This window comes from Sebastes fasciatus, chromosome 1 (genome assembly GCF_043250625.1).
Source record: "Sebastes fasciatus isolate fSebFas1 chromosome 1, fSebFas1.pri, whole genome shotgun sequence".
NCBI classification, from domain to species: Eukaryota; Metazoa; Chordata; class Actinopteri; order Perciformes; family Sebastidae; genus Sebastes; species Sebastes fasciatus.
In genome coordinates this window covers 11426802-11439050 of record NC_133795.1, presented here as the reverse complement: position 1 = coordinate 11439050, position 12249 = coordinate 11426802, and the positions used below count along the sequence as shown (strand labels likewise).

The 12249-nt window shown below is 43.7% G+C and overlaps 2 protein-coding genes across 3 annotated transcripts in view; both read right to left on the bottom strand.

Moving 5' to 3' along the window:
• Positions 1-12249, bottom strand: part of LOC141764163 (paxillin-like) — a 55744-nt gene that overhangs the window by 5328 nt on the left and 38167 nt on the right. For both annotated transcript variants that reach the window (XM_074629147.1, XM_074629157.1), the window contains exons 5-8: positions 11287-11482; positions 11030-11177; positions 3884-4042; positions 2195-2368 (exon numbers count right to left, since the gene is read on the bottom strand). In XM_074629147.1, coding sequence (XP_074485248.1) covers positions 2195-2368; positions 3884-4042; positions 11030-11177; positions 11287-11482 — 677 coding nt within the window. The remainder of the gene's footprint in view (positions 1-2194; positions 2369-3883; positions 4043-11029; positions 11178-11286; positions 11483-12249) is intronic.
• rplp0 (ribosomal protein, large, P0) overlaps positions 1-12249 on the bottom strand; it is a 31381-nt gene that overhangs the window by 14359 nt on the left and 4773 nt on the right. The window lies entirely within an intron of this gene.

Genomic DNA, 12249 nt, shown 5'->3' with positions numbered 1-12249 from the left:
TCTGCTAAAAGGTGTGACCCATAAACAATCAGGGAAAAGGTGGCTGTTCTAAAATAAAGTCAACACACAGTATAAGTATGTATGTAGGAAGTACGAGGCCAGGAGAGGGCAGGCAAAGTCCACAGAGGCAGTGTGGGAGGTGCTGGTTACCTCATGTTTTCCAGGCCTGATAGCATTTCCTAGTAGCTTCAGCTGGAAACACGCTCACACTGTCCATGTAACACAAGATTTTAAAACATCCACAGCTGCTACGTTTCTGCAGCAGGGCAGGAATCACTCACTGTAAACTACACGTCAGAGAACAAGTGGTTCTTGGCTTTGCCACCAGGGGGTGCAATGTTGAAAAAGAGTTTTTTTTTTGGAGGGAGGGCAATCTTCAACATTCATTATCTGTATAGATAGATACAGAGCAACTACATTGAAAATATGACCATTGGGTATAAAAACACTGCATGTAAATGAGCGTCACCAAAGTAAATACAATAACAAAATCAGGTCCAAAATCATAAAACAATTGAGCAACTCACAATCAACACACATAAATATAAACATTAGGGATGTTCGTAAAAAAACAAACTGTTCAATGACATACAAACCGAGCCGTTGCACCACTATTAAATACAGGCCTGCTTATTATTTGATGAGGTGCCAGAGACATAGCAGAGACAACTATCTGAACACAGGCCCACTTGAACATTAAATAGCCTGCCTTATTTCATGTATACAGTCAGTGTTATGGCTTCATATAATATAGAAATATCATTCATTACTATCAATCAATCTATTTACCGGTATATATTTTGGAGTTCAAACCCATTGGAAAGGGTTATGTTTATCCTCTCCCTAATGTGCAAAACAAACCGAATCTAAACCAAAACCGTGACCCAAAAACCGCAATACAAACCGAAGCGTGGGATCGTTGAACCGTTGCACCACTCCTAAACATTTATATACTGTCCAGCGTTACAGTTTTCTCTTTCTTTATTTAGAAATTCTAAATTGAGTGGTTCCCTCAGACCTCTAAAAGACACAATACCACCTTCAACCCTGGTAAAAAAAACCAAACCAAGGTTTGAATGAAAACCAAAGGAAGTTAAAAAAAAAAATGGCTTACTAAAGACAGACAGACAGTAGATGTAATAAATTAGGAAACCTTGGCAGTGACTCATGTTGGCCTTTCCCCAGGTTAATGTCCACTGTCTACTTGTGTCTAACTGACTAATGGGGACAACAATTTCTGAAATTGGTCCAGTATTGACGGAGAGCGCTGTAGACGACAGCTGCTCACGGGCTGCAATATTGGGGCAAGCTGGCACTGTCATTCTTTTTTGCCATGACAGGCTCTGATTGTTATTTTAAGTGTCTGACATTATGGAAAGAGTCTCACTCAAGGACAAGTCTTGCCAGAAAACAAACCGAACCAAAAAAACGCAACTGCTTGGAGTGGCTTGTTGAACCGTTGCACCACTCATAAACATGTATATACAGTCTAGCGTTACATTTGTTTTTTCTTTCTTTATTTAGAAATTCTCAATTTAGTGGTTCCCTCAGACCTCTAAAGGACACAACACCCCCTTCAACCCTGGTAAAAACCCCAACAAACAAAAATGTCAAGTCAAAAATGGCCCCCTAAAGACAGACAGACAGTAGACGTAGTGAATTAGGAAACCTTGACAGTGACTCATGTTGGCCTTTCCCCAGGATAATGTCCACTGTCTACTTCTACTCCCTCTGGCATTGTGTGTGTCTTTGTGCATTAGTGTGTGTGTGGTTGTGTAAGAACAAAGGCTGGAAACTCAGTGTGTCAGAGTGTGTCACTATGAGGATAAGACTGAGCGATGACAAGCGAGAGAGGGGAGCAGCATTCAGTGAGAAAGACATAGGAGATAGTCAGTGTGCATGCACATGGCAACTAGAACTCCCTTCACTTCTACTGCCTCTAGGACGTTGTGTGTGTGTGTGTGTGTGTGTGTGTGTGTGTGTGTGTGTGTGTGTGTGTCTGTCTACTCAACTCTCAATGTCTACTTGAGAAATAACGGCAATTTCCGACATGTAGTGATTTTTCCAGTAAGCTCTTAATCCATTAGGTTATGAATAAATAAATATCATTATCCACCCATCCACGGTATACATGCTTGTGTGTGTGTGTGTGTGTGTGTGTGTGTGTGCGCGTGCTAATGTATGCATTACTTACATCCAGTATGGGTCCATTACAGTAGTGGCATCGCGGTGAGAACAGGTTGTGATAGTCGTTCTCACAGTACGGCTGCCCCTCGCGCTCGAAGAAGTTCTTGGAGCCTATCTCCTCCTGGCAGTGGGTGCACACAAAGTGCTCGGGGTGCCACGTTCTGCCCATGGCAGTCACCACCTGGCGAGGGGAGACACAGTGCATTAAAGTGAAATGAGCTTCTGAGGGAAAGACCTGGCTCAGCAGAGAAAATCGCTGCAGCCTCGCATGCAAGAAGCAAAGGAGATATTGCAAACGGCAGCAGATGCAGATCTCATAACTCAATGTTTAGCAAATGATATATTATATATTCTAAATAATCCCTGTCCATTTAAGTTGCATCATGATTCACAGAAAATAATATGTTTGCGCTTCTTCAAACGGAAGTCTCAAAGTAAGTAAGTAAATGTAATAAAACACATTAAAAGCTTCAAGTTTTATATTGCTCCACTTATTGGTAGCCAATTAAATAGGAGCTGAATTATTGATAGATCGACCGGCTTAGACCTTAAACAATCAACGCAGTCTGAGATATGTGGAACAGGAGCCAACACTGCACAACCCATCTTACTTTTGCAAATAAATCTGGAGTGCAATGGGGCTCATGCGAGAAACACTCGTACGAACAGTTCTTACTGTAAGTGGCTTGTACCAGTGATTTAGGAGAACTTGACACATTTTCTCTTAGGCATGAACACAGTTTACAAGCGGTCCAGACCTGGAGACCCGGAGTCATGTGCAATTAGTCTGCTGTTATCCAAACCTAAGTTTTTCCACTAATGGATTGTATTAGGGCTGTAACTTGCGTTTTTTAATTAACCTCTTAAAAATCGGACTGTCTGTCGTCGGGCCCGGGCGCTATTCGATATTTCGGAGGTTGTAGTGGGCTCAGTTTTAAAGCTCGAGTGAAGATACTGCCATCATATGAAACTAGAAAAACTTAACATTGGTACCAACCATGTCATACTAGCTTGTCGAGAAGGGACCTATATAACGCTCCAGGAGGAAAAAATTGTTGCACCCATTTTCAAAGGGGTCCCTTGACCTCTGACCTCTAGATATGTGGATGTAAATGGGTTCTATGGGTACCCACGAGTCTCCCCTTTACAGACATGCCCACTTTATGATAATCACATGCAGTTTTGGGCAAGTCATAATTCGTGATTAATCGCGATTAAATATTTGAATCGACTGACAGCCCTAGATTGTATATTTCATTACTTTTGACTAATTTTGAGTTTGAAAATCCTATATGTATTACACTTCATAATTATGTTGACATTATCCTGTTTGACTCTGCTATTGATGATGCTATTGTATAACACTAAAATACCAATATGAACATCTGAACCTGCAAAATGACTTAAATTATGCATTAATTGAAGATTAATTTGTCTGTGTATATAATAAGGTTCTTTTAGATGTGCGTCAGACCCAGACGGATGAATGGGGCAGTAAGCGTAGCCTTATATGGTGTCATTGGGGCATTAATTATGATCTTGAATGAGGCCCAATCTTCATTTCACCACATTGTAAATAAAAGAAAAGCTGTGATGATGTTTTATAAGCCTATTCACAAGACTAAATTATGTTTCACTTGGTAATATCTTCAATGTGTACTGACATGTAATGTGTATGATTCAGTATTATCCTCACCTGCCCAACGATGGGTTTCTTGCAGGCTCCGCACACACCTTTAGCCACCGTCTGGACTCCGAGTCTGTTGAGGTCGGACTGCAGGCTTCCCAGCATGTTGTCCAGCTTGTTGGCTGGTTTGGGGGGACTGGTGGGAGAAGTCATTCCCTGGGACTGGATCTGACGGAGACGAAAGAGCAAAGTAGCTTCACTACACCGTTCTCATCATTTTGGAAGACCATTTTTTTGGACTTACCTCCTTGTCACACTACATCATTTTTTTAAACCTAATATAATTCTTTCATGTAACTGCCTTTGTAATTCTTTGTTGCAATAGTCTCTCCCTAGATTGCTGGTAGTACAACCAGTGAACTATCTAGATGCTGGTTAGCTGTCTCCTCTTTCTGGTAGACGGAGAGAAAATACCAAGACAAGCCATGGACAACCAGGACAAAACATGTTCTCATCAACCCTAATCCATGTTTGCAGGCTTTGAAGACAACCATACATTCCAACCTTTCCAATTTTCCTGGGAGACTCCAGTTTTTCATTGCACTCTCCCAGTTTCCTCCCGGAATCACAATTCTCCCGTATTTATGATGAATTTTCTCACCTTTTCGTTATCACAACCTCTTTCTCGCACTTTAAAACGTGTATAAGGCCTACTGTATCCACACGGACAACAATACAACTATGCTGTTAAAAGTAATTAAAAGTATTTAAGATAAAAATGCTGTTACAGTGTGCTTATTCCTTTGCTATTTTAATTCTTTAAAAGTCACCAGAACGCAGGAAACAAAGGCCCTGTTCAGACATTCAGACCTGGCATTAACATGCGTCCTGAGTGATCGGATCACAAGTGGACAGCTCTAAGTACGTCTGTTCACACCTGGTATTAGAATGCGTCTCCACATGCGTCTCAAGTGACCTTTTGTGATTCTGATCTCACTTCCCCGCTCTACATGCAAATAAACACATAGTAAACACATGGCTAATACAGCAAATGTTGTGATGTAATATTATAGGAATGTCAGTAGTAATGACCTACATATTCGTGAGTTTGGGTACATTTTATTAACATCAAATTAGAAGGTTATTGTACCGGCAGTCCCCGGGGACTTCCGCGCAGCCAGCACCGCTGCCTTTGCCAGGTAACAGCGGCGTAAAGAGCTTCAGAAAGCCAGGGATGAGAGCGTGCAAGCGGGCGAACGGTTGTCAGCTCGGTGCAAAGCACCGGAACAAAAACACCGACACATCTCCGACAGCATCAAATAATGCACTTTGCGTGCGTAGTCTAATAGTCTGTAGATTATGTAGCCTATAGATAAGATATATTTGAATAAAATACAGTTTTACCGAGAGAATACAGTAGAGCACAGAGGCCGTTTCCATGCAGCGAGGCAGACAAGCGCTCACATGAGGAGCGCAGAGACCCGCGGATCCCAGCAGGACGTCAGTTGAGTAGGCAGTCCTTAATGTGGCCCAGGACACATTCGCGTAAACACTGCTAGAAGAACGTCGCCATATGTGGCCCAGACCACCTCTGAATGTGGTCTGAGCGATCAGATCTCAATGCGTCCTCAATGCGGTCAAACCTGTACTTAGAGCTGTCCACTTGTGATCCGATCACTCAGGACGCATGTTAATACCAGGTCCGAACGGGGCCAAAGTCTCTGATGGGCCCCCTAGACCCCCCCGCTTTAGTTTCAAAATCCTCCACATTTTTAATGTCTCAAGGTTGGCGAGTATTTTAATGACTCTCTAATATCAATATTGTGTGTGTGTGTCTGGCTACTGTGATGTAAGCAAACACAGACCTTCTCAGGTGGTTTGGTTATTGGAGCTTCATGACTCTTACATTCCACTGAGAGAGAAAATAGCTCCACGTATTCTCTCTCACACACAAATAAAACAGGCATCTCACTGAGCCTTCGACCTGAACGCAATTACACTCTAGATATCAAATCTCTTCACCATAACTACCTCAATAAAGATACTATGGATTCTAAAAGAGGGGATGGTACATGGCGTTCAACTTCAACAAGCTGGTATCTAACCTAGAGGGACCTGTTGACGGAAGTCCTGCGGGAGCTGCTAGAATTGTGGTGGTAACTGTGCTGTCATGTGGCAGATTAGGTTTCAGTTGCACCGCGAGCCTACCATTCCTGCGCATGGCAGTACAGTTAGTGTAACGGGAACATGGGGGGGTTACACTCCTCTTGCCTCTAAGCTCTTAAACTCTCAGCTCCACTCTAAACACGCAGCCCTTGGCGCCGTCAGATGTCAGATTTAGAAAAGGGGCTCAGTCTCTCCAGCCTGAAAGTCAGCACCAGCCCTCAACCTGGTCTGACTGGGTTTCAGACAAAGCTTTTAGAGAGGCTACCTGTTGCAACTGGAGCCAATGACCAGACAAATTATATAGCTGAACAGAAATACAGAGGTGCAGCTGCTTGGATTTGTACCAAATACCCCGCTCAAGTAAAACAACTCAAAGTTTAGAAGAGAAGAGAAAGATGAAGAAAGGGGTTGATCCGTGCCTGCATTGGTGGGAAGATAGGGTCATACTCGGTCTGACAACCCACTGATACAAAGACCTTGGGAGGCGGGGGTGGCGTGACAGGCTTGGGAGGGGGGCTAGGTGATGGAGGAGGCTGGACAGGGGGAGGCGTGGGCTCCCTGGGGGGAGGAGGAGGAGGAGGAGGAGGAGGAGTAGGCTCCCTCAGGGGAGGAGGAGGAGGAGGAGGAGGAGTAGGCTCCCTCAGGGGAGGAGGAGTAGGTTCTCGAGGAGGGGGAGGCGTGGGCTCCCTGGGGGGAGGAGGAGGAGGAGGAGGAGGAGGAGGAGGAGTAGGCTCCCTCGGGGGAGGAGGAGTAGGTTCTCGAGGAGGGAGAGGTGTCGGAGGGGGAGGAGGTAGGGGTGGAGGAGTCTGCTTGACTGGGGGTGCCTTTTTGGGTGCTGGGGGGGATTGCGGAGGGGGGAGGACTTTTCTCTGTGGGGCAGGTGATTCTGGGGGGATGATGATCTGGGGGAAAGAAGGAAAAAGGAAACAGCAAAGAGAGGAGAGCAAACAGAAACAGGGGTAAGAAGGAGGAAAAGGAAATGATAATAGAAACAAAATTGGCACGACAAACTGAAATGTTTAAAGTGACTGAAAAATGCAATCTTTATGGTAATGTGATCATACATTATATATATTTAATTTAAATGCCGGTCAACTTATTGAACCAACATAAACTAAACCATCAACTCTTGGTTTAACGGGGTCCCGGAGGAGCACTGAATAGCGCTGACTCCTGCTGTGCGTCTCTAATGTCTACCTTATCCACAGATGGCTGGGCCCTTTCTTCCCGTGTTCGCTGTGGGTTGGACATGACGATGACTCCCTCCGTCATCCAATCATCTGGCTGTTGTTTACGCTTGTGCTCCACTCGCCCAATTCCCAGTTTCCCCTGCAGCTCCAAAATGAGTCGGTCTTGCGAGTTGCTCTTATTCACAATAACCGGTCCCATTTTACGTCGCATTCCCTCCCTGAACATTGGATGCACATTGGAGGTCTCTTTGGTGCGGCGGATAACCGACTTGAGCTGGAGAAGTAGATGATATAAGGATGCGTGGGGTTGTACCATTCACCAGAAAGTCCATGTTCGGGTTACAAACACAAGCAGGACGGGCCCGGCACAGGATGTCTCACTCAAGTGGCAAAAAACGCTCAAGCAGTGTCTCCAGAACATACTTTTGTCAAAATGTTCTGGAGGTTTGGTCAGGCACTCATGTATCCAATCAAATTTGCCTGCAGAAGCGAAGCAAAGCCTTCAATTCCATTCTCTACTGTCAAGTCTACTTAAAACTACTCTGTGGCATGGCATGCTGGATAGCTGAAGTCAAGACAACACAGGTCCATCACACAATGCTTGCACATAAGTCTGCACGTGCCAAAGCAAGGCCAAAGAAGCAAAGCTCTTGTATCGTTCTTAATTACATATGCATGTTCTTAGTGCATATATGCATTAGCAAAAAAGAAAAAAATATCCACCCTACTGTCTTTGTATTGGCACCATCAGGGATGATAAACACATTTTTTTGCATCATCCATTGGTTGCGTAAACATGACAGGCCAGGCCCTGTGACTAACGCAGCAATGTCGACTGAAGCAAGTAGGGGCGTGCGTAAAAATCCTTTCAGCAAAGCTTTCAACATCAGCCACAAATGGTCTCTACAGGGAGAGTTCTCCCTCAAGCCATTTTGTAATTGCTGTGCAATGACACCACATGCATCACACCACAAAGATGGAGGAATTTTTTCTTCATCAAGACACTGTGTTTTTGAGCTGCTCTCCCAAAATAAGCTTATTTCGGCACTCTGCTTGAGCAATTATCTAACACTGCCATTATTGTCAGAGATAATTAATATCTTATTAGAAAGACCACATGGGGTACTAAAGCCTCTCTAGATTTTTGCCAGCAGCTTATTTTGGGAGAGTCAAGTTGAGCGTCCCCTACTTGGCCAGAAGCAGATAGTCGCTCGACAGCAGAGGGCTGCTGCGTGGGAAGGTCCATCGTCGCATCTGGTGTCCCGGGGCAGGTGGAGGGGGTGAAACACTCGTCCATCCAGCTGGACTCAGTCATGGGTGTCAGGGTTCCCTCTCGGCTGAAATAAGGAAAAAGTCCGTCTTCCTCCTCCCAAGATCTGTCATCATCTCCGGGCATGACGGGAGCAGGTGGCGGGTTCCCACTTGGACTGATGGAGTCGGGGGCTAAGAGTTTGTCTAAAGCATCATCTAAAAAAGGCTCCCGACATGGCCATGTTAAACCCAGCATTTCAACTCCCTGCTTTTCTGCAAGAGGGGAAGACGGGCTCCTTGATGGCACAGCGGCAAGCGAAACCGGTGAAGCTCTGGGACTGCTGGTGCCTGGAACTGTGTAACTTTTTCTGACGACTGGAGCAGGACTTTTAGGAACTGAGATTCCACTCTTTGGAACCGTCACTGGACTCGAAAGCCTTAGGGGCATTACTGGGGAAGCATTCATTGGCAATGTTTCAGGACTAGCACTCTTCGGTACACTTGCTGAACTGGAGATAATAGGGACTGGCACTGGACTGGCACTTTTAGGAATTGGACTTGAAATCCTCGTAACTGTGACTGGACTAGCAGTCTTTGCAACTGCTTCTGGACTACGACTTACAGGAAGTGGACTGTCGCTTTTAGGGATTGGGCTTGGGTTCTTGTGAGACTGACTAAGATTGGAGAATTTAAGGTCAGGTGGACTAGGAGTCTTGGCTCTAAGAATGGGACTGGGGGTTATAGACACCGAAACAGGACTAGGGCTCTTGGAAACAACTACTGGACTAGAACTTCTGCCAACAGTAACTGGGCTTAAGCTCTTTCCAAGTGGACTTGAGACTTTACTGTTGACTTCAGCTTGACTAGGAGGCTTTGTGGTACTAGAGATACTGAGGCTCTCCACATGAGAGATCTCAGAGGTGACAATGCCACCATCATCTATCTGTTGGATCTGGGAGTACTGAACGCTCATGGACGATGCAACGACTACAGTGGAAGCAGCTGAAGATGTAGGAGCTGAGCTACCATCTTCATCTATATGGAGCTCCAGTGGAAGAGGAGTACAGGAGGGAGTAGTGTAATTAGAAGGTAGAAGGGTATCCACTGAACCAATATTAGGATTTATAGACGAGGCGGTTCCTGGGGAACCAGCTTCCAATGAAGAGTCTACAGCCTCCTGATTCACAGACAACTGAGAGCCGGACTGAATCGGGTGCAAGGATGTAATGATAGCAATGTACAAACAAAGACAAGACATAAACAGTGGTAGAGAAAAGAGAAAGAGAGCGGGAAAAACACATTGAGAATGAAGGGAATGAACAGGAAAGTTGTCTCACACACAAAGCCAAGCAGGGGGCAGAGTTCACTCAATTGTCTTCAAATAATCATTCATAAAATACTACAGGAATTCACTTAAATTCAGAATAAACTTTGTTTCAGTTTATTTGAACAAATTGTCTTGATTGCTGTGTGTTAATGGGTTTTATTGGGAAATTATATTGGATTGAATTATGTGGCAACACTTCAATTTACAGGTCCACAAATTTCATGGTAATTAGGTGATAATTAGCAAGTAACCTATATTACCCCAATATTTACCTCAAAATTGATCAAAAATTACTTTATTATAAACATTATTTAATAATTATATGCTAAAATAACATATAGTCGTTAAGATAGGGCCCTGAGGCTTGAGAAGCGGCTGTGCGCTGCTTTTCATCGGAGGTGGAAAACCAAAACGACACTTCTGATCAGGCCCAAATCTCACCATTGTGTGACTTATTGTCCACACAATACACACAATGTAACCTGGTAGCTAATGTAATGATTCAGGGAGTTTTTTAAGAAATTTCAAATAAGTTATTTGCTTATTATCATCTATTTATCAGCAGACATGGAAATAAAGCATATCAATTAACGTTGTCTTCTTTTCAAGTGTTGTCTCATGTGAGGCAGTTGTTTTGGTTGTATGGTAGTTCCAATTAGAAGAAAATAATCAAATGTGATGAAGTACGGTATGGTTATTTCAAACCACTTCTTAATTGAATTAACAGAATAATTACTGTATCCTGATATATACCGTTACCGTGATATAAAATTATATATACCGCGATAGAAGATTTTGGCCATATCACCCATCCCTAAGTGCAAGCTTGCAACAAAATTGCAGTCAAACAATTGTAGCACAACAAAATCTAAATGTCATCCAGTATGTGATTTTTTTTGTCAAGCGTGACAGCAACTCAAAGTATATTTGAAATTAAAAGCTGGTTGTCTGGTCAGTCCTAAAATATTTTGTTCAGACAAACAAAAGCTGGTCCAGTTTAAAAATAAGAAAAGTTTGCAGTTGTAAATGAAATCTATGGAAACAGTAAAACAGCCGAATATTGCTGACAGCAGCAGCAATACATTTGACAAAACCACACATTTGGAAAAGACACTGAATAAAATTAGCCTGATCCTAGTTTCTACAATTAATTTAACAGTTGTGCAAACCCCTAAACATCTGCAGCACAGTCCTTAACAGTTGCACAATGCCAAAAATAGACATCCTCCATCCAGTATGCAAACCCCCCATGACCCAAAATCTACCCGCTGCCATACTCACATTGCTTTGGACTTTGAAGTCAGACAGGGAGGCCATTAGCTCATCCAGTTCTCGTGTGGCAGAGGAGGCCGACATTCTGGCTTGTTGCTGTGCTGGCGTTTCCTCTTGTCCATCTGTTTGTTCGTCTGACAACAGCAACGGTGTGGGACTGAAGAAGGAAAGAACACAATCATCTAAATTCATGAGCTTTCCACATTAAATGTTAATAATTTAAAACAGTTACAATTTCTATGTTGCTTTAATAATGTGTCGCTTACATGGGTGATGGCACAGAACTTTCCAGCTCATCCAGAAGGCTCTCTACACTTGGTCGTACGTCCTCTATTCTCCGAGCTGCCGCGTTGCGTTTGGGTTTCTCCATCACAGGTGGAGCAGTCTTGCCTGCAGTAGAGACTCCGTTCTCCTGGACGTGGTGGATGACGCTGCTGGCAGGCAGCGGGGGAGCTGCTTCTTCTATCACAGAAAAAAAGCATAATTAATTTCCTTCATGGATCCACAGTGCATAATTTATCATGTTGTAAACTCCCTGACACTAAAATACAGTGGAGGGAGGCGACATCACTGTGTAATACCACAAAAACAATAGTGTCAAATTTAGATAGCGACATCCGAGAATCATAAGCCACATTTTGACCACAGGAACTTTCCCCAGGAACTAGGAACCTTTTGAGGAACTCATTGCGTTTTGACCACAGGGACCAGGATCTAAATTAAGTTCCGGGGCCTTTTTACACCTAAAAAAGGTCCTGGTCGGGGGGGTAGAACTTCCTGAAAGTACAGGAACTTTCCGAGCGGGGTTTGCAGGGATGACCGTCGCTGATTGGTCAAACACACACACACAGCATCGCTGCTTCAACTGTACCGCTTCATTCATAAAACAAGGAAGCACTCTAGTACAGTGGTTCCTAAACTACGGACCCCCGTTTGATAACCTTTTGTCCTTATGTCCCCCATCTGAAAGGCTTTTGCTTTTTAGGGCTGCCCCCTCTTAGTCGATTAGTCGACTAATTAGTCGTATTGGTCTTAGTTGACTAAGATTTCTTTAGTCGATTAGTCATTTGTTATGCTTTTTCATGCTGAATGACTGATTTCCAAGAAACTTATGAGCACATCTCTGCTAAACACAAGATTTAAAGTGGTGCTTTTGTGTGATCCTTTGTGGAGAAACTCAGTTTTACAGATCTGTTGATTAAATCAACTAATAGATTAGTCGACAAAAA